We start from the raw sequence: 22177 nt of genomic DNA, 5'->3' as shown, positions 1-22177 counted from the left end.
CCGACCCAGGCCCCCACCACATCCCGAACTCGACTTCGCCGTAGCACGATATTGTCCGCTTTGGGCTCCAACCACGCCCTCACGGTTTTGTTTCTAGAAGCTCACACGAGAACTTCCCAATGGGTCACCCATCATGGGAATGCTCTCGTCCAAACTAGCTTAACTTCGAAGTTCTAATGGAATCCGAAGTCAGTGAGTTCCCAAAAGGCCTGGTGCTAGGTAGAGATATGAATATACATATAAGGCTTATAGGATCCACTCCCCTGGACGATGTGGGATGTAACAAAACCCCTCGTGTCATATGGTTGACTTGGTAAAACCACATGATTGACTGTCTTTGTGTTATTTTTAAGGCTTAGTTGGATCAATAGTCCCCATGATAATAGGGTAGTCGGAAGCTAGCCCATGGCATAACAAAAAATTAGGATTTAGACCCCTATGGTGAAGTCTGTTAGTATTTAGGCCCAAAATTAAAAATTTCGTCAATTATCCGTTAATTGCAAGCACATGAGGCTCACATGTGGGGCTAAAAAGATAAAGTAGCCTCCCAATTAATGAAGAGTTCCGTTTTAGCCTCATATGTGTGGCTCATATGCTAATAAATAACGGAGAGTTGATGAAAATTTCAATTTTGGGTGTAATCCTAACAGACTTCATCACATAGGCTTAAATCCTATTTTTTATTTTTTATTTTTACGAATTAGGCCTATTTTTAATGTATACAATGGTGAAGATTTAAGATAAGCTTAGTGGGTAGCCATAATTAGGTATCGAATTCTTTATTTATAAGAGTCAAATTTAGATATCACACTTAGTATTAGTGACACACTCATTATATATTCAATGTATATTAAAAGTAGAAGAGAATAATTATTCATTTTGAGAATATTAAAATTTAGGACGGCAAGAAGACATGAATGAATAAATAAATTATAAATAAAATAAACTTGTTACATTTAATCTTACCATTTTTCGTGGAGATTGTAATGGATATTTTCCTTAATAAGTAATTCATTTACTAATTTACGGTCTAGTGATATTTTTCTTTACTTGTAAGTGAGAGGTCTTAAGTTTGGTTCTCACCAAAGGTGGATTCTCTCCAAATTATTATGGCTTGTCCATCATGAGATTTAGCCCACCCCTCCACCCCACCCTTAAGGTAGATAATATCATATATATGTTTTCAGGAAAAAAAAAATATCTTCATCTATTTAGACCTCTCACTTACAATTGGACATTAATTTTATTCTAAACATTAATCTTTTAAAACTGTATATTTCCTTTAAAACATGTCAGACTATTATGTTTATTTACTGATAAAAAATAATATTATGTTTATTTGTATTTATTTTATTATTTTTCGATTATCATTAAGATTTCTTGCTTAGTAAGATGGTAGTTTCTTCATTGCATTAAACATGAGTTTGGTATGTCATAAAAGTTTGGTCAATAACAGCCCCCTCTATCAATATTTGTTATACATATTTTAACTACTAGTATTTAGGTTTTCATACACACAACCCAATATTTTCTTCAAAAGGATTTAGAGAATATATTCCATTGTACAAGAGGAGGCATCACTACAAAGTTGGAGTAGGAGCAAAATGATAAAAGATGTTGGTATTTGCCATATAGGACCATCCATGATCAAGGTTCTAAAAGACGGTAGGCTAGTCGGAAGGCGGACTGAAGCCTAGCGTCTAAGCGGTTAGGCAGGACCTAGGTGGATTTAAGTAAATCTATTATATTTCGTGTAAATAAGTGTATGTTATACTTAAAATATATATACTTTGATGATAAACAACAAAATCGAATAACATATATATTATGAAGTATTAGAACATACTGAAAACATGGGGAACAAGCCTATAAGGTGTGTTCATTTAAGTATTCAACAAGTCTCTTACAATCTATTGAAAAAAAATTAAAATTAAAAATGTAAGTTATATATTTTCTGTCTAAGTGAGACGCAACCTAAGCGGGTCTAGAAGGGCTAGGCCGGTGCCTAGGCGGTCTAGACTGGTGCCTCAGCAGGTTTAGACACCCTTTCTTAATTTTCAAACTCCTAGGTATTAATCATGACAGTTGACAACCACCTAGCGCCTAGGCGGCGCTAGGCGGAGATTTTTAGAACAGTGGTTAATTGTATAAAAATGTTTATAAATGCTTGACCTGCAAATTGCTTGAGACAACTTTACAAAAAAAAAAATTGCATTTGACATTTAAGGGGATGTCCTTCCCCTATTTCACTGACGAATTATAGAGAGAGCAGAAGAGAACTTGGAAAATGCAAGTTATCGAACCCCGTACTTCATGTCATTATAGAGAGAGCAGAGAGATAGATCAGGAGATGACTTAGAAACTGAGACAAACAAAAAACAATGGATGGACGACATGTCATTTAAGAACCAAAATGATAGGAAGAATGAAAAATGGTTATGCAAGTTATCGAATCTCGGGCCTTCCGCTTGCATAGCGAGCAACATCCCCAACTTGGCATTTTGTTTTCAATGGTTTTATTTAACTATTTCTTGAGATAAAAAAAAATAAAGAAAAGAAAAATCTTCCATTGCTAGGATTTGTACCCGGAATTATAAACTTTGGTTTAACCATTGCTACAGCAGATGCTTATGACAACTTGAGCAACTAATTATATATAAATGTTTACAAATGATTGACCTGCAAATGCCTCAAGACAACTTTACAAAAAAAAAAATTGCATTTGACGTTTAAGGGGATGTTGTTTGCGTATTTCACTGAAGAATTATAGAGAGAGCAAAACAGAACTTGGAAAATGAGATACCTGAAAAAAGCAGATGAATAACATGTTGTTAAGAACAAAAATAAAAGGAAAAATGAAAAATGAAGATGCAGGTTATTAAACCTCGTACCTATGCATAACGAGCTACATCCCGACTTGGCGTTTTGTTTCCAATGGTTTTATTTAAAGGAAAAATAATGAAAATGGCTTGAAAACTTTGAGTTTTAACGATAAGGACAAAATAAAGAGTAAAGTGAATACTACCAGGATTGACTTTTTAGTGTAAAAATGTGGGTTTTCATTAAAGTGAATAGTACCGAAAGTTTTTCGTTAAAGTTCCCTTTATTTAACTATTGCTTGCGATAACATAGAAATTTTCAATGGTTTTATTCAACTACTGCTTATGATAAAATAGAAAGAAAAAAAATAAAGTTTTCCTGCCGGGGTTTAAACCTGTAATCGTAATCTTTGTTTTAACTATTGCTACAGCGGATACTCTGTGTCAACTTGATGATTTAATTGTATATAAATTTGACCTACAAGTGCCCTGAGACCCTATACAAAAATGAACAACTCACCTCTCAATTGCAAGTGACATGTATAGGGGTTTGTATTTGTTGTATTTCAAGTCTTAAAAATATTTATCATTTTTTATAAAATATATATAACAGCTCATTCATTAAACAAAATCTCCAGTTGATATGAAGACACATTCTCCGTTGATTTGAGAAAATATTTCTCTCCTTCACTTTTATATCCCACCACTAATCGTTTGCAATGATAATTTGGCCCCTCTATGGATCTGCCGCTGCGTGCCACTTCCCAACGTCGAACCACTGGCTGCTTCTGCTTTCTGACAACTTAACTTTCCCGTCGAGTACAACTTTGCTTCAGAAGGCTGCTACTGAGAAGGTGTTGGTGCATGTTGACAAATGCAGTATATTGTTGTGATTAGTTTCCCGTAGACATTGTTCTTTTCATTTTACCTGTCTTTCTTGTACTTCTCAAACCCCTGGGATGAATATTTAAGGCATTTCTTTGAAATTTTGTGTCCTGTTTAATTTTTGTTCATATATTGGTGACTAAACTGTCAATCTGGTTTAATTTTTGTTCCTAAACTATAAATTTGTGAATTGAGATCCATGTTAACCAAACGTGCACTTTTGGTCCCAAATGTTAATTTCCATTTAACTAAGGAGTTGTTTGATAACCATTTCGCTTCCAGTTTTCACATTTTTTAATATTGAAAAAAAAATCTTATTTGGTAATTTCTTTTGGTTTTCAGTGTTCAAAAAAATTGAAAACTGAAGACCAAAATCTGAAACTACTTCCTTGAGTTTTCACTTTTAGATTTTTAGTTTTCGTTTTTATGAAAACTGAAAATAGTTACCAAACAAAATTTTAGATTTCGTTTTTCAAAAAAGTTAAAACTGGAAATCAAAAACTAAATATGAAAACTATAAATCAAATAGCTATATCACGGTGTTTAAATAAATAAATAAAAGTAAGGAAAAAATAGCAGTCATCATCATCGTTAGGTGCATGACCTATGAGTGTAACATCCCACATCGTCCAGGGAAGTGATCCTTGAATGTATATTCTCATCCCTACTTAGCACAAGGTCTTTTGGGAGCTCACTGGCTTCGGGTTCCGTAGGAACTCTGAAGTTAAGCGAGAAGGAGGCCAGAGCACTCCCAGGATGGGTGACCCACTAGGAAGTTGCTCGTGAGTTCCAAAAAATAAAACCATGAGAGAATGGTAAGCCCAAAACGGACAATATCGTGCTACAGTAGTAAAGCGGGCCCTGGATATGGTGGACTCGGGCCGAGATGTGACGGTGGGTGTAAATGGAAGAAACTTAGCTTCATACACTCACAAAGAAGCGAACTCAAAATGGTTCAACCAAGTATCAAAGTTAAATAAAGTATTTAGGAACTTACTCATAATCTCTCTCACACATCGATCCTTCTTTATTTTTCTACATAAGGAGGTATGTAGAAAAAAGAAAGGGAACTTTAATGAAAAAAATTTGACCCAATTTTATTTTAACAAAAAACCACCTTAAAATTTTCTTTAATCAAAAGGACTTAAATATTAACAATAAGGACAAACCCTAAAATTTGAACACGAGCTGAATTCTCTAAGCCCAAAACATTAAAAAGTCAATTTACAAAAATATCCCTAACGGAAAATTACACAACCAGCTAAAAGTTTCATATATTTACAATATTGTCATCCTCTAAATTCACACAATCAATTCCCACCAAACTCAACCCTTAAAATACCTAAAATTTGAAAATGGTTATTCTTCTACTGTAAACCAACCAAAAACCCTAAAATTTGAAATTTGAAGCTCAAAATCTAGCAACATTCAGTAATCGGAAGATCAAAATCAAGTTGAATACCTCTAAAAGTCATCAATGGCTGATCGATTGCTGAAAAAAAGTCGAACAAAAGCCAAAATTTTCATCCAAGCACACCATCGACGAAGAGGTATATATTTGAATGTTTGTGATTCCATAAATCTATGAATTTTACTTCAAAAAAACACTACAAAATCGATTAATTTTGTTTTAGAGAAGATGAGGGTGGATTTCCACAAGGACTTGGAACTACAGAAGAGGCAGATTATGGAGAGAGCACAGGTTGAGATAACGAAAATACAACGTGGCAATGATGAGGAGAATGATCTCTGCTGAAAATGTGAGTGGGTGATATTAGTATATATCTGTAATATTAATTGGTTATGTTAACTGCTACTTCTTGTTGTAACAATTGGGGAAGACTTTAACCCCCTTCTATTACTTTTTGTATGTTTGCGATTGATACAGTGGGCAAACATTTCTTTAAATAACATGTTTCTATAAATAACTACTAGTTCTCTGTGAAAAAACTACATCGTGAACTTTGTCTTTTCTTTTCTTCATGACTTCATTAAATTTTTGTAGTCTCATAAACACTGTTGTATTATCGTTCTGTTTCATAAATAGTGTGGCCTAGTTCTTAAATAGTGCTTATTTTTTGGTTCAGTTTCATAAATAGTGCTTATTTCTTGGTTCAGTTTCATAAATAGTGCCTAGTTCTTGGTTCATTTTTCATAAATATTACCTAGTTCTTGGTCCAGTTCCATAAATAGTGTCTACTTATAGGTGCAGTTCCAAAAACAGTGTGACCTACTTCTTGGTCTAGTTCCAAAAATAATGCCTAACTCTCGTTTTTGTTTGTTTTCATAAACAATGTGTACTTATTGGTCCAATTTTAGAAATAGTGCCTAATTCTTCCTTCAGTTTCATAAACATTGTGGCCTACACTACACCACAAACAAGGATGGATCCACATAGTGACCTGGGAGGTCCCAGGACCCGTCGGCGATCCTAAATCGCTGTTAGAAATTTCCGGGGACCCCTCGTACTCGAGCATGAGGTCTGTGCAGGTTGTAGGTTGCATGTTGCAGGTTACAGTTGCTGTCTTCTTCACGGAGAAGAAAGAAAATAGGGACCCTTCCAACCTCTCTCCTCCTTGCTTCTGCCATGGTCTCATCCATCGGTGCCATCCACTTCTCCTCCATCTGTCGTCTGGCGGGGCAGTACATAAGTCCAAATTTCCCCAAATTAGTTCAACCACCTTAGAAATTTTTCTTATGGGTGAAATTTCCTACATAAGGTTAGTAAGATGGGTATGATCTGTCATGGGTTGGTGAAATTTGGGGGTGGAGCTGCCCTGGCTTTGGGAGAATGGGGAGGGAGGCGGTTGGTGGAGGTATGGCAGCTGTGTTCTTAGTGAGAGAGAAAGTGGATGTTTGGAAACTAGTAAAAGAGAAAAATGGTGTGTTTGGTTAGAAAGATAGTGGGAGTTTGGCGAGAGTTTTATTTGACTGGTGTTTTAAATTAGTAGTCCATATTAGATAATCAATAACTTAGATACTCCCTAGTAACTTATGAAACCTCGTAATGGACGCTTGAATTATGATTTTATAATTTGTAATATTGTTTTGCATATGATTTTTGAATGAAATGTATTATATTTAAATTTTCAATGTTGTTTTTGTCTATAAATTTTTTTACCTTTATTATTGGGAGCCCCCGAGTTTAAAATTCTGAATCCACCACTGATCACAAACCTTCTTTAATAGCATTAATTTATGGAAGCTTTAATGAAAAGAGCTTCTCCAAACTTTTTAAACTTTAATGAAGAGGACAAAAACTAAAAGAAAACAACCCAACAATAAAACCCCACGTGCAAAATAAAAATTTATTTTCCAGCCATGCCCCTGACTTTCATTAGACCTGTTAGAATTATTTAGAATTAAACTTACATTTATTTACAAATATTCCATTGCCTCATTAAAGCCTAAAAATCACATAAAAACTTAAAATAAAGTTAAACATTTTCTTAAGGATACGAATCAACACCCAATGTAATTAATTAATTAGCTCCTAACGGTAAACCAGTTGAAACAACGAAAAATGTCTGTTTGTGAAAATTAACATGGATGAAGTCCATATTACCTCTTCAAGTTTTCTGTCATTTAAAGACTCTGCTGTTTTGGAAAAAATCTCGAGAGTCAGAGCTAACGGCACCTTACAATTACAATGACATAAACTCTTGTATAATTATAGCAAATAGGAAACACAATCATGCATGAATTTTAACTTTTACCATATCTTTTATTATTTCTTCTGCTATAGATATTGAGGGACAAGCTCCAGATTTCGAGAGTAAATGTGCAATGTTTTAACCAATTGAGTTACAAGTCTTTGTTATTTTAGCCATATTTAAAAGGACGAACTTAGTAATATCCGGGGTATATGTATACTAATAGGATGTCTAGATGCTTATGTTGTCAAATTGTCAAATGGTACCATTATTGACCATATATACATTTTTTATCAGAGTATGTCATTCTAATTCTCCTTAAAATAAGGAGACACTATATATGAAACTGGACCAATAAGTAGACACTATTTAAGAAACCAAATCAATAATGAGACATTATTTCTAAAACTAAACCAATAGATGGAAACTATTTATGAAACTAGATCAAGAAAAAGACACTATTTATGAAAATAGACCAAGAAAGAGATTATTTATGAAACTGTACCAATTGCTATACACTATTTATGAAACGTGACCAAGAACTAGGCATTATTTATGAAACTAGACCAAGAACTAAGCCATTATTATGAACGTGGACCAAGAACTAAGCCACTATTTATGAAACTGGATCAAGAACTAGACACTATTTATGAAAATAGATCAAGAAAGAGATACGATTTATGAAACTGTACCAATTGCTATACACTATTATGAAACATGACCAAGAACTAGGCACTATTTATGAAACTAGATCAAGAACTAAGCCACTATTATAAAAGTGGACCAAGAACTAAGTCACTATTTATAAAACTGGACCAGGAATTAGACATTATTTATGAAAGTGGACCAAGAACTATACACTATTTATGAAATTGGATTAATAAGGAGACACTATTTATGAAACTAGACCAATAAGGAGACATTATTTATGAAACCAAATAAAAAATGAGACACCATTTCTAAAACAAAACCAAAGGGTGGAAATTATTTATGAACCTAGTCCAAGAAAGAAACACTATTTATTAAACTGAACAAAGAACTAAGCATTATTTATGAAACTGGACCAAAAACTAAACACTGTTTATGAAATTGGACCAATTAGTAAACACTATTTATAAAACCGGATCAATATATAGACACTATTTATGAATCCAAACAAAAAGATAAGCATTATTTCTAAAACTGAACCAACATGTGAATATGCATTACATTACAGAGGACCTAAGAGGAGTGATTTATGGTTTTTTGGTTCATAAGATGTGGTACTATTATTCGAGAAATGTCATAAATTCAGGAATTTCTCTCATAAAACACCAAATAGATGTCGGATATAGAACAGCTCCATAAGTAATCAACTAGCCTCTTTTGGCTTTTTGATCTGGAATTTCTCTCATAAAACACCAAATGTGCCAAGAATGAAGATACCATAATTACGAATGGGGGCTTTTTTGCAAGCTTTCGAAATTAGTACAATCCAAAGTTGTCGAGACAAGCGAATCTATGATAATAATAAGGGAACTTTAACGAAAAGTACCCGGTACTGTTCACTTTAACAAAAAACCACATTTTTACACTAAAAAGTTAATCCTAGTACTATTCACTTTACCCTTTATTTTATCCTTATCATTAAAACTCAAAGTTTTCAAACCCTTTTCATTAGTTTTCCTTAATAATATTCTCAGATTTACAAGCCTGGAACTAGGCTATCCCATGACACAAAATAAAAATACAAGGCACAGGTGACTCAAATCAGACGTTAGAACACTGGATATGCATATGACCTTCGAGACTAAACAATGCTATAAAATATCCAAAAGACATTGATAAATCATCATAATCAAATTATTCACTTTCATCTTCATTTCAAACTTTTAAGCTCATAACAAAATGTGGCTAAAGCATACTATTAGCATCACCACATCTTTTTTGATAACCTTAAACCCCGAATCTTTTCCCCGTTGATACAACTTTGGCAAACCCATTTTACAATCAGCCTAAACCCCAAAATGGTATTCCAAAAACACAAAATTGAACTCAAATTTCACAAAATATAGGAAGAAAGATTCGACTTGGGACTGCAACTTTTTGACGAAGGCTATCTCGGTCGATTGCAATGCCAACGATTGAATCCCCGCCGACGACGGCAGGAAGTTGAACTTGAAGAGGTTCTCGAGCTCGCAGTCGAACGACGTCGCTAGGTTCTTGAACTCGTTTGGCCGGTGCTTCATCGATAGAAGATCCGCGTCGGCTGAGTGCTTCACTTCCCTCCACCCTTTCGACATGAACGAGAAGGCGTTGGAAGAGGCCGAAGCTTGGCCTTCCCTTCCATGGCGAATGAAGAGTTGGATCTTGATTTAGTTTGAAATGGGAAAATTACCTGTTCAATCGGAGAGCCATAGAATCAAGTGAGATGGGATCTCATTGATTTAACGGAAAAGAAGATCGGCGACTGGGGTGATGAAATGGGAAAATTGCATAGAGAAAAGGAATATGATATCTGTAGAAAATGTACAAAGCTTATATCTCTCTTCGTATGAAGTGAAACGAAACAAATAAACACAGCTAGGTTTGCTGTCAGGGTAAAATTAGAAACTCAGGGGTTGGACAAATTTTATTGGGCTAGTTTTATATTGGGTTTGTCCTAACCATTAAATAAGGTTAGTGATCGGTTTTTGGTTAAAATTTGGGGTGGGTTCGGTTTAAATCGGTTCGGTTTTTTGCCAAAACCGAAACCAAACCGAAATTTCGGTTCGGTTTGGTTCGGTTCAATTTTTTTTCGGTTCGGTTTTTTTTCGGTTCGGTTTTTTCCGGTTCGGTTTCGGTTTTTTGTTTTTATTTTTTTTCAAAAAATGAAAAACATTGAAATTTTAAATTTTAACATATCCAACACAATCATAAAATAAACATTCTAACTATAATCAAAGACAATGAAAATAAACATTTAAAGTTGAACTAAAATCATCAATAAAGTCTTTCAAAGTCCAAACTAACAACCTCACAACACAAAAATCACACAAAAATCGTACAAATGACTTAGAAAAGTTAAATTGTATGATGTTGTTCAAAGATCAGTGTTGTTTGCTTGTAACTGCATGTTGACAACTTGATTAGTAAAGGTAATGCGTGAGTGGATTTATTTAGTGTGTGTTGGATTCTTTTCCATCACAAATTACCCAAGTAATCTACCCGAAATAAATGTTTATGGATTATGTTACATGTTATATGAGAGTAGATTTGGAAAAGAAAGCTGGCGCAGAAGTAGACAGTGCTATGGAGATGGATGTAGGTACTTCGGGAAGAGGTTTGGTTCTGTAACCTTATATGGGGGAGAAATAATAGGTTAGGGTTTAGAGTTTTTATAGGCATTTTTTAAATATTTTGAGCTTAAAGTTTGGCAACACATTGGGTTAGCACATTTTAACTTACAAATTGGGTTTAGAAAATAATACCCAAAACAAATAATTAAATAAAAAAATTAATTTAATTAATTCGGTTCGGTTTCTAGATCACTAAAACCGAACCGAACCAAAAGAATTGGGTTCGGTTCGGTTTTTTCAATTCGGTTCGGTTTTTTCGTTCGATTCGGTTTTTTCGGTTTCGGTTCGGTTTGGTTTTCGGTTTTTTTCGGTTTTCGGTTTTTTGAACCCACCCCTAGTTAAAATTCAAAATTTTGAAGCTTTTTTATTAATTTTCCTAAAAATGAATCCTATATCCGCAAGTACAACGACTGTACCTAAATATTACTTCCTCATGTAAGTAGGAGAAAATCCTAAATCGACAAGTAAATCTAAATCCCCATGGATATTGTTTCCTTATTAATGTAGGAGATTAGAACTATATAATCCCAAACGATTTGACGAAGGTCGAATAAATATTTTATCATTCTCCAACAGAAAGAATCTGTCCAAACGATGCTGACGTTACAAGAAGCGACTGCAGTTGTTGGCCACAATAGTGGTGTGGCAGTCATGGCGGCTGTGGGGGAATGTTGGTGGCGCGGTGGCAGTTGCAACGAAAGTCGAGTAAATAACCACCACCTATATGCCGGTGAAGCTGGGGATATTGTTGTTACTCTGGATTTTGTGAGGGAGATGATGGAGGATTTCAAGAACCAGAAGACATTGCACCCGCGAGAAGCTTTCCAAATCATCTCACAGGCGAAAGAACTGTTGCGAGCCCTGCCCTCCCTGGTTGATATAAGTGTTCCTGCTGGCAATCACATTACTGTCTGTGGCGATGTGCATGGTCAGTTCTATGATCTGGTAAATATTTTCAAGCTCAACGGGCTTCCATCGGAGGAGAATCCGTATCTGTTCAACGGAGATTTTGTCGACAGGGGATCGTTTTCTTTGGAGGTAGTCCTAACGTTGTTTGCATTGAAGTGCATGTGTCCATCAGCGATACATCTCGCAAGAGGAAACCATGAGACAAAGAACATGAACATGATATACGGTTTTGAGGGCGAGGTCCGGTCGAAGTTAGGTGAAAATTTTGTGGAGTTGTTTGCTGAAGCGTTTTGCTGTTTACCGCTGGCTCATGTAATCAACGGCAAGGTTTTTGTAACGCATGGCGGTCTTTTCAGTGTCGATGGAGTGAAATTGAGCGACATTAGAGAGATAAATAGGTTTTGTGAACCTCCGCAGGAAGGGTTGATGTGTGAATTGCTGTGGAGTGATCCACAAGCTACACCCGGAAGAGGCCCAAGCAAGCGAGGTTCAGGTGTTTCTTTTGGTGGCGACGTGACAAGACGATTTTTGCAGGATAACGATTTAAGTTTAGTTGTGCGATCTCACGAACTGAAGGGCGAGGGATATGAGTTTGAGCATGATGAAAGACTCGTCACAGTTTTTTCTGCTCCGAATTACTGTGATCAGTTCGGTAACAAGGGTGCGTTTATTCGTTTCGAAGGACCAGATTGCGCTCAGATTTTTACTTTCTCAGCAGTGCCACATCCCGACGTCAAGCCAATGGCATACGCAAATAACTTCCTTCTATCCGCTATCCGACGACAACTTACCTGTTGAGTGCAACTTTGCTTCAGAAGGCTACTAGAGATGGTGGTGCTGCACGTCGAGTTGTTTTGTTTTTTCATTTTACCTCTCTTTTCTTGTACTTGAACCCTAGGACGAACACTTGAGGCATTTTCTGTGAAATCCTGTGTGCTTGCCCGGAAGCCAGGTCACGATGAAATGTGCCAATCAACGAGGGGTGTCGTCTATTCATTTTCAATCTTTTACACAATGTAAAAATCAAGTTGAGTTAATCACGACCTAAAAAAGCTGGAAAACTCCCCCGATACCGCCAACACTGCCGACGCTACCAACCTCCGAAAGGACGGTGGGTGGCAGCAGGCGCATCGTACCATGGTGGGAGCCTGCCCCGAGTGGTACGTGCACTTGCACCATGGCAACACTTCCAAAAGAATCAGGTGAGTCTCCAAGTAACGACCATTACAAGTGCGAAATGATTATCAAAAGTTCAAAAAGCATAATCTTAATAAAATTCAAAGCATCCGCATCCAACGCTATAAAATTACACAACCCAAGACTGGTTTCATAACATAAATGACAGAGACATGTCTCACATTCGAAGCCTAGTGCGATAACTTCTACATAATGAGTGATTAAACAAGACACATACAAAATTCTCCTTGGTGCATAAAACTTCTTCGCAGCCCCTTAACGGTTGGCCTTGGCAACTCTTTCGATCTCATCCTTCTTCTTGATTGCATAACTGCACATAAAACACCACTAATTGTCAGCGAAGAAACAATGAATCAATGGAAAGAACATAACTTAAATGGAAAAAGCAAACTCAGATGAAAGAGCTTTGGAGAAAATAAAGTGTAATAGGCAAATAAGCGCACTACCTGTTAGAGGAACCTTTGGCAGCATTAATAAGTTCATCAGCCAAACATTCAGCAATAGTTTTAACATTCCTGAAAGCAGACTCACGAGCACCAGTTGTGAGGAGATAGATAGCCTGATTCACACGTCTCAGAGGTGAGATATCCACAGCCTGACGCCTAACCACTCCAGCAGATCCAATACGAGTTGCATCTTCACGTGGACCACTGATTGGCACAAAGAAGACATACAACATGAGAAATAAAACAAGGATATACAAACATAGAATTCAAAGAAGAAGAATGGTCATATCCATTGTAATCCAAACAGATATAAAAATCAACATGTAATCAGAAAAACTATACTAAAGGGCACATGAGCATCTGGTCAGGCATCAAACAATATTTGCGTATGTACCTGTTAACGACAGCATCAACAATAACTTGGATTGGGTTCAGATCAGTTAGCAAATGGATAATTTCCATCGCGTGCCTAACAATCCTGACAGCCATGAGTTTCTTTCCATTGTTTCTCCCGTGCATCATGAGTGAGTTTGTAAGCCTCTCCACAATAGGGCACTGAGCTTTCCTGAATCGTTTGACCGAGTATCTCCCAGCAGTGTGAGGTACATAAGTTGCATGCTTAGAAGGTGCAACTCCAATGTAATCTGCCAGTGAAATGTCACTGACCTACATGTTAAAATTATACGTTATCATTCCACATAAATAAGGGAAATAGATGTGATGAAGAATCACATAAAAAAAATTAGTCCATACATTAGAAGATGCAAGACAATAAAATTAACAAGCTTTTGTCAACAAAACCCTTTTCAGCGTCTAAACAAAACAAAAAACAACTTGAGGCATAGAAACCAATCAATCAATAGAAACACTTAATACTGAGGACAAGATGTAAGACGCACATGAAATAAACCAAAACATACATAAATGCTGACTTTATCAGTATAAATTTGAAAATCATAGTAAAAACAAAATCAGCATATTCAGGAAGACACAACATACATGTCACCAAAACAAGTGCAATAAACTTTAGCCTACTTTGTTAGACATACAGTGAATCTAACTCATGACAGCCACAAGGAGGACACACATATTTCTAGATCAAATCCAATACATCTATTGACGTTTGAGCTACACATCCATCACGTTACTTACAACTACCCACAAAGAAACAAACACAAAGAGGCCTACAGTGCATTTAACACAAGACGGCCGCAAGGACGCCACACACATTTCTAAGCATTTAAAAAAACAAATGCAATCAATATATTGAGGCTGAGGCAGAAACCCGTCATGTTACTTGCAACTACCCAACAACAAAACGAACATAAAAGTTACCTCTGTTAGTATCCAACCATCAGTATATTCTAAAACAGAGTATAACAGCTCAAACCTACCTACATTAAACCTATTGTAGCTGTAAACATACACGTTGAAGGAAACCTTATTTCATCTAAATCATCACAGATAAGAGAAAAATATAATTCACTAAGCCGAATAATAAAATCCAGAAACCTGGACATCATCAAAGCTCCACTTGTTGAACAGCTTCACGTCATAGTGAGGCTGCGTTGGTTCGGCTACAGGAAGAGGTACATCAGCAGCAGCCATGGTTCTGTATAAACACAATTAAAGCTAGGAAAGTCTGAGCATTGGCGCGATAAGTCGTTGGTACAATAAAAAAATTATAAAAATATTTGGTAATAGCTGCCATTAAAACCAAGCTGCAAAGCAATATGCTTATAATCAAACTTCGCAATAATATCAAAAAACCAGAAAATGAGATTGCAGAACAATCACAGTGCCTCAAATGCTTCAAATTTTAAATAAATTTTAAAAAATTATGGGAACCCTAACCCATATGTTTCTACTAATCAAGCAATGAAACTGATGTAAATAAAATTCCAATAAAAATAAAAGGGGAAAAGGATACAAATCAGTAAATCCCTAACTTAATCACCTTAGTACCGTGAACCCTAATTTCCCATTTCAATCAACATACCCAACTAAAAATTCAAATCTAATTCTAATTAAAGGAATAGCCTAATGATAATTAAATCCAGTTTCACAGTAAGTAACAGATGTTATGCGAAAGTTACGCTATCAACGACGGGAAGCGGCGGAGGTGGGTGAGAGAGAAGAGGTCTGACCGAGAGGTTCGAATTTCAGACGAGTGAGCGAGAGGTGCCGGGGAGGGCGTGCTGAATCGCTGAAGACTAGGAAACGGCTAAGAGTGAGAGGAAGAGGGTCATTTTATCAGCTAGGGCATTGGATCTCGGGTCGGGTCTAGTTTACCTTTCTTCTAATTTTGTTGGCCAAATTTCACTTTTGGTCCCTATATTTTTACTGAATTTCGGTTTTGGTCCCTGTGGTTTCAATTGTATCAATTTTAGTCCTTGTACTTTTGCAAACGATGCAACTCAAAGACACGCTGTATTTTTTTTTATCTGTTTGCTATTAAATTACTAAAATGCCCATGCATCTAAGTGACACATGCTTTTTCTAGTTTAGTAGTTAATTGATTGGATAAAAAATGTAACGTTTCATTGAATTGAGTAGTTTGAGAAATTACATGAACTAAAATTGAGATAATTGGAACCATAGAGAATAAAAGTGAACTTCAACTAAACTATAAAGATCGAAAGTGAAATTTTGCCTATTTTATTAGTTTATTTATTTATATTTTTAAAGTGTTTATATTAAAATTCAAATTTGGATGAAAAATGTATTGTGTCATTCAATTGCATAGTTTGAGAAACTACATGAACTAAAATTGAGATAGTTGAAACAATAGAGATCAAACGTGATCCTTAACTAAACTATAAGGACCGAAAGTGAATTTGCCTATTTTATTTATTTCAAATTTTTAAAGTGTCTATATTGAAAATCCTAATTTCCAGATTATGCTTTATCAAAATGACAGAAAGCAATCACTTTTAAGACCATCTCCAACCCTTGGGCTAAAAGCCAAATTTTTTAGCCCGGAAAATTTAGCTTTTAGCCCAGAAACATATTTTCTGCTCCAACCCTTCTATCCTAAAATTTTAGCCCGGAATTATTAAAGAATGAAATTAGCCTAAATTTTTTTCTTAAATCAATTTTTTTTTTAAAAAATAAATATGTAGATTATTGTAAATTAATTTTATGAACATTTTGATCTAAAAAAATTTAAATTCCGATAAACATTTCGCATTTAGCCCGGGGGGAAAGCTGGGGGGTATTTGGCCCAGAAATAGCATTTGACATTTAGCCTAAAATTTTAGCATGGGTTGGAAAGTGTTTGGAGGGGTAATTTGGGGGGTAATTTGGCTTTTAGCCCAAGGTTGGAGATGGTCTAAGGGGAGGAGAGAGATGGCGGCAAACCCGCATTAAAGTGTACATGTATAATTACTTTTCACCACTATCATAAAACACCATACACATATTCTTTACACACTTAATTTTTTTATACAGGAAAACTAATGAAAAAGACTTGAAAACTTTGAATTTTAACGATAAGAACAAATTAAAGGATAAAATGAATAGTATCAGAATTGATTTTTTAGTGCAAAAATATGAATTTTCGTTTATGTAAACAGTACCAGAAGCTTTTCGTTAAAATTCCCTTTCTATACTGCAAAAGCCTATGGTTTTAGTGTTTTTCCTACTTTTATTATTTAAATTTAAACTTTTCACAAGAGATTTTATACAATTATGTTCTTGTTTTTGCAACTTTCTTACCCCGAGTGGGGTTGTTTGTCAACAGCTACTAAGGTTTTGAAAATTTACTATTCAAATGTATCATAATTCAAATAAAATTCAACTCAACAAGATTAATTGAGATCTTCATAACAAAAAAAATGACACACAATTCTCATGCTCAAGGGTAAATCCGACTACTTCTTAAGCAACAATCGAATAAACAAAACGCAGACAAAACTCCCGCGTCATAAAAAATTTCGGCAGCTCCTTAACGGTTGGCCTTAGCGACTCGTTCGATCTCATCCTTCTTCTTGATTGCGTAACTGCACAAAAAGGAGCACAAATAGTCAGGAAAGAAACCAATGAATCAAGGGAAACAGATGAAAAAAGCACAGAAATAAGAGTTTGGAGAGAAAATAACAAGTAATAGGCAACGTGCATATGAAACAAGTCGTCAGTACCTGTTAGAGGAACCTTTGGCAGCATTAATAAGTTCATCGGCCAAACACTCTGCAATAGTCTTGACGTTCCTGAAAGCAGACTCACGAGCGCCGGTTGTGAGGAGATAGATAGCCTGATTCACACGTCTCAGAGGTGAAATATCCACAGCCTGACGCCTAACAACTCCAGCAGATCCAATACGAGTTGCATCTTCACGTGGACCACTGGTCGGTAGAAAGAAGACATACAACAGAAGAATTAGAAAAAGGTGTCACAAATACAAGTAATTACAAGGCAAAATATGTTACTACTATGAGACAGATATTAACATATTCCCGTCCAGGTACCTGTTAACAACAGCATCAACAATAACTTGGATTGGGTTCAGATCTGTTAGCAAATGGATAATTTCCATCGCATGCCTAACAATTCTGACAGCCATGAGTTTCTTTCCATTGTTTCTCCCGTGCATCATGAGTGAGTTTGTAAGCCTCTCCACAATAGGGCACTGAGCTTTCCTGAATCGTTTGACAGAGTATCTCCCAGCAGTGTGAGGTACATACGTCGCATGCTTGGAAGGTGCAACTCCAACATAATCCGCCAGTGAAATGTCACTGACCTATATGTTGCACATCACATAGTATAAATAGTACAAGTGAGTAAAACAAATTAACCAAGTCAAATGTCACTGACCTAAATGTTTCACATCACAGAGTATAACATGTTTATATTTAAACCGAGCACAGTGACGTTTTAGGATTCATACAGCCGACCCCACTTAGTGGGATAAGGCTTTGTTGTTGTTGTTGGTTTGTAAATTTACAGAAATACACGCTAAAATCATAATAACAACAAACTTAGCCTATGACTTTCACTGTAGGCCATAAAGATATCTAAATTTATTTTAAACCAAGACAACAACCGACATGGAAATGCAAAATGAATACATAACCTATGGTGACCCACTACAGGTCCACTCTAAAGCATTATCAATATCCACACGAAACCTAATGTACCTCTGAACATAAACAATCAGGAACTTAAGTCCAGCTGCACTTAGTTTTACCAAACTCAGCCTTGCTTTATCAAATTCATCATATATTAAAAAGCCAGAAACCTGGACATCATCAAAGCTCCATCGGTTGAAGAGCTTCACGTCATAGTGCGGCTGTGTCGGCTCCAGCACCGGAGCAGCTATATCAGCAGCGGCCATGGCTTCTGTATAACAGCAATTCAAGCTACAAATGTTAGAAAATCAGCTCTAAACCCTAGTTGATTAAATTTAAAACACCTTCACCCAGCAAATGAGATTACATAAATTTGATCACTATTGGACACTGCCTGCCTCAAATGTTCCAAATATTGAACAAATTAAATAATTATGGGTTCTTAACACATAAATTATACAAATCAAGTGGAAAAAATAAGATAAATAAAATTCGAAAGAAAATTAAAAATTGAAAAAGGGCATAAATCACTAGCTTAATCACCTTAAACCAAAATTTATATTCTAAATATCGTATTTCAATTCAGAAATTGAAAATGCAAGCTTAATTCTAAATAAATGGGAAACACTACGAAGCATTAAGAGTAAAGGATAAAAAATAAAAAATAAACATTAGCAATCGACGAAGGGAAGTTACAGTGGTGGTGGGTGAGAGAGATGAAGACTGACCTGGAGGTTGGAGTTTCAGAAGAGAGTGAGAGAGACAGAGCGTGAAGAAGAAGACAATAAAAATGGCGCCGCGATGTGGAGTGCTGAATCGCTCGGGACGAGGGAACGGCGCAGGGCAAGGAGGTCAAACAAAGGAAATAGTTCGGATTCTGAATCAACTAGGGTTTGGGTTAGGTTTACTCTTTTACCCTTCGTTATGGAATTTATTTCACATCACCCATGATTCTCCATATAAAATAAAAATTAAAAATTGGTCGATAAGGATTTCGTTTTCTCAATTTACATCGTGTATTAAAATTGTATTAATTTTATGTCATTGATCGGATTAATTGTTTAATCTTTTATTAAATTAATGACATATTATGCGTGAAATCCTATATGAATTAACACGAAAGCCACATGTGCACCAAATTGACAAAAGAAATTTATCAACTTAATAAAAATTAGATAATTAAAAACAAAAAAACGTAAATTGATATAATTTTAAAACTTCACGGTAAAATTTGAGGCTTTGAGCAAATTAGAAACTCGTAACATTCTTTAATCAAACCAACCTCTTTCGAACCCGGAGAAATGTCAAAGCGAGCCAATCGATAGGCACTTCATTCGCTTGTCGACGAACACAAGAAAATCCAGCGGACGTGTTTTGTTAAAGATTGTAACGAAATCGGAAAGAAAAAATTATTTGAAGGACCAAAATGTGAGAACTCCAAAAAATTTAGGGGGCAAATATGATACTTAGCACCCTCTTTAGAATTGGGATGACCATGTGAATTTTATCAAAATTTGGGGTCTTTTTGTTGCTGATTTGCTTCCAACCATGGTTCGTAGGTGTTCTATTATTCCGAGTAACTTAGGACGTGCTTAATGACCTCATAACACATCAAATCCGCCCAACAGTGGTGCAGAGACTAGAAAGCCTTCGCCCACTCGACTTAGGCTCCGTCATACTACCAATAACCTTAACACCATGCTTAGTTACAGCCGACGCTTCAAGATTCGATGGCTCTTGTTTGTTGATTGAATCGCTTCTCACCAGATATTTGCATTCACCAAGTGTTAGAACCAGAATCATATGACGTATATTCTCTTGCAAATAGCTTGAAAAAGTTTTAAAATTAGCAAAATCTGAATGGCTAGGGAAAGAACATATGCTAAGTTCTTTTTCACGGACTTGGATCCTCTCCTAAGCTAATGAAGAGGATCCTCCTGACCACTAATCATAGGCCGTTGGATTTTTATCCAACAACTACAAACAGGAAGGTCTCTTTAAAGTTATAATAATTATAGCCGTTAGATAAAAATCCAACTGCCCATGATTAGTGGTCAGGAGGATCCTCTCCATTAGCTCAGGAGAGGATCCAAATCCCTTTTTCACTATTCAAAACGAAGACGAAGCATAAATTTGATACCAAATTTCAACGCCGACGAAGCAACAAAACATTGTAACTTTTAAGAACTAAAATTGTTGCTCAACAACCATAACATCTCATCACAAAAATAAAGTCTGTAACGCTAGTAGTACGCAGTAATGGTAAAAGCATAGTCATTCAGTGACACAAAATAACAGTTGTTTGCAAAGAACCTAAACTCAGACATAGGAGCATCGACAAACAAGACCATCTCAGATGATTACCGCAACCTTCTTGCCTCCCTCTCGGACTCGAGCAGGGTAAGGATATCCCCCTCCCTGACTGGTCCCTTGACGTTCCTCATGATGAAACGGTTCTGGTCATCCAGAAACTTAACTCTCACTTGAGTCACCTGCCCACGAGATCCAGTTCGTCCCATAACCTTGATCACAATAGCATGCTTGATCGTGTTTTCCATTCTTCACAGAAAACAACATAGAAAAGAAAAATTTAGAAAACGCAGAACATCAATTAACCCTACAATCTAGCCAGCAAAGCAAGCTGAGTTGTATGAGAAATATATTGAAATACAACATATATGAAACAAGTTAGCGGGTAAAGGAAACCAACAATGCAAAATTATGCCTCTTATCTTAGTTTGTAAAACAAGAAACAGAACAAACCAAAGTACAACCACCAAAGAGGTAAAATGGAAAGCGAAATCCCGCCAGCCTCACGAGATCACGAGGGCAGACCGCTTTACACAGCATTACGAATTTCAGATAATAAGTATAACACAAGTTAAGATTCAAGACCCACCACAAAACAGAGCAACAAAACTCAATACAACAACAACAACAAAGCCTTTTCCCACTAAGTGGAGTCAGCTATATGAATCCTAAAACGCCATTGCGCTCGGTTCTGTGTCCCGTCTTTCCGTTGGAGCAACAAAAATAGGGTATAAAAAATAATGGCATTTGGTAGCTTCCATTAACAATTGAGCTGCAATGTAACTTTCAGATGATCGAACTTCCTCCGAAAAAGTGATATACAGAAATATGAAAGCCAGTAAATCAGATTAAATAATCACTATTGACAGTTCCTTAATTATTGCGAAATTAAAAAAAAACAAAATAAAAATCGAGTGTAAGGGACCAAACCCAACGATATTTTTCTCCAATTAAACAAAAATTTCGACAAACAAACAAAAATTAGTATAAAATACTGAAAGGATGAAAAAAAATCCAAACCTAATTCTAATTAAAAGAATAACATAAAGGAAGAATTAAGACAAAATATACATTGCGATGGCAGATGCAATTACAGAGAAAAGCTATGAACACTGACCTGGAGGTTGGAGTTTCAGAAGTGACTGCAGGAGCTTGGAGAAGACGATAAAACGGCGTCGGAAAAGGGTGTGTTGAATCGCTCAAGACGAAGGAACGGCGCTGCTAAGGGTGTGGAGAATCGCTCAAGAGAGTTAATATAGTTTAGTCGACTAGGGTTTGGGTTGGGTTTACTGTTTTACCCTTCTTATTGTACGTATTTCACATCCACCGGTACTTCAAAGTTCACGGGCATATCGGTAAATAAATAAATTCAGGGAAAATGGAAAAGCGAAGTACTTTAGGCTTATTTATTGTTGAGGAGAAATTGTAGCAATAATTTATAAATTTTAATTTAATTAGAGTAATAATTATATAACTAAAAATTTGTGTTTATTAGTCTTTTAATTCATCAAAACGTGTAGTTATAATCTTTTTCGTTTCGTCAATTTTTTTAGAATTTATGTCAAAATGAGTCAC

The 22177-nt window shown here is 35.8% G+C and overlaps 4 protein-coding genes across 7 annotated transcripts; 1 reads left to right on the top strand and 3 right to left on the bottom strand.

Annotated features, from left to right (window-relative positions):
* The first annotated feature begins 11268 nt into the window (after nt 1-11268).
* On the top strand, nt 11269-12381 carry LOC126593647 (serine/threonine-protein phosphatase 5-like). Its single transcript, XM_050259738.1, has one exon. It carries the CDS (start codon nt 11269-11271, stop codon nt 12379-12381), a length of 1113 nt encoding a protein of 370 aa, XP_050115695.1.
* A 443-nt stretch (nt 12382-12824) lies between these two features.
* LOC126594284 (40S ribosomal protein S5-like) lies at nt 12825-15525 on the bottom strand. Of its 2 annotated transcripts, none has more exons than XM_050260527.1 (5): nt 15374-15525; nt 14739-14838; nt 13621-13892; nt 13227-13430; nt 12825-13090 (listed from the first exon to the last, which is right to left on the bottom strand). In XM_050260527.1, exons 2-5 carry the CDS (start codon nt 14832-14834, stop codon nt 13036-13038), a joined length of 627 nt encoding a protein of 208 aa, XP_050116484.1. In that variant the 5' UTR covers nt 14835-14838; nt 15374-15525; the 3' UTR covers nt 12825-13035. The 2 variants fall into 2 exon arrangements, with proteins under 2 accessions (XP_050116484.1, XP_050116485.1); XM_050260528.1 differs by having other exon boundaries at nt 15323-15466.
* Nucleotides 15526-16972: 1447 nt separating this feature from the next.
* Nucleotides 16973-21742, bottom strand: LOC126594285 (40S ribosomal protein S5-like). 3 transcript variants are annotated; one of them, XM_050260531.1, is made up of 5 exons: nt 21720-21742; nt 18463-18583; nt 17693-17964; nt 17366-17569; nt 16973-17227 (listed from the first exon to the last, which is right to left on the bottom strand). In XM_050260531.1, exons 2-5 carry the CDS (start codon nt 18556-18558, stop codon nt 17173-17175), a joined length of 627 nt encoding a protein of 208 aa, XP_050116488.1. In that variant the 5' UTR covers nt 18559-18583; nt 21720-21742; the 3' UTR covers nt 16973-17172. The 3 variants fall into 3 exon arrangements, with proteins under 3 accessions (XP_050116488.1, XP_050116486.1, XP_050116487.1); XM_050260529.1 differs by lacking the exon at nt 21720-21742 and adding an exon at nt 19021-19187; XM_050260530.1 differs by lacking the exon at nt 21720-21742 and adding an exon at nt 19021-19187 and having other exon boundaries at nt 18463-18563.
* LOC126594288 (40S ribosomal protein S28-like) lies at nt 20437-21868 on the bottom strand. Its single transcript, XM_050260534.1, has 2 exons — nt 21720-21868; nt 20437-20851 (listed from the first exon to the last, which is right to left on the bottom strand). The coding sequence occupies exon 2, from the start codon at nt 20848-20850 to the stop codon at nt 20653-20655; it is 198 nt and encodes a 65-aa protein (XP_050116491.1). The 5' UTR covers nt 20851; nt 21720-21868; the 3' UTR covers nt 20437-20652.
* Between the last annotated feature and the right edge of the window lie 309 nt (nt 21869-22177).

The sequence above is a fragment of the Malus sylvestris genome, chromosome 12 (genome assembly GCF_916048215.2).
Source record: "Malus sylvestris chromosome 12, drMalSylv7.2, whole genome shotgun sequence".
NCBI classification, from domain to species: Eukaryota; Viridiplantae; Streptophyta; class Magnoliopsida; order Rosales; family Rosaceae; genus Malus; species Malus sylvestris.
Note: the sequence above shows the minus strand (reverse complement) of the source record. Positions and strands in the feature narration are given on the sequence as shown.

What these genes read in the sequence shown, in the direction of transcription:
- LOC126593647 (XM_050259738.1), top strand. Translation starts at nt 11,269, where the DNA reads ATGCTGACGTTACAAGAAGCGACTGCAGTTGTTGGCCACAATAGTGGT.
- LOC126594284 (XM_050260527.1), bottom strand. Translation starts at nt 14,834, where the DNA reads ATGGCTGCTGCTGATGTACCTCTTCCTGTAGCCGAACCAACGCAGCCT. An exon ending in GTTGATGCTGTCGTTAACAG is followed by an intron (nt 13,431 to 13,620) that starts GTACATACGCAA and finishes TGTGCCAATCAG; the next exon opens with TGGTCCACGTGAAGATGCAA. An exon ending in GCCAAAGGTTCCTCTAACAG is followed by an intron (nt 13,091 to 13,226) that starts GTAGTGCGCTTA and finishes TTTTATGTGCAG; the next exon opens with TTATGCAATCAAGAAGAAGG.
- LOC126594285 (XM_050260531.1), bottom strand. Translation starts at nt 18,558, where the DNA reads ATGGCCGCTGCTGATATAGCTGCTCCGGTGCTGGAGCCGACACAGCCG. An exon ending in GGAGCTTTGATGATGTCCAG is followed by an intron (nt 17,965 to 18,462) that starts GTTTCTGGCTTT and finishes TGCAACATATAG; the next exon opens with GTCAGTGACATTTCACTGGC. An exon ending in GCCAAAGGTTCCTCTAACAG is followed by an intron (nt 17,228 to 17,365) that starts GTACTGACGACT and finishes CTTTTTGTGCAG; the next exon opens with TTACGCAATCAAGAAGAAGG.
- LOC126594288 (XM_050260534.1), bottom strand. Translation starts at nt 20,850, where the DNA reads ATGGAAAACACGATCAAGCATGCTATTGTGATCAAGGTTATGGGACGA.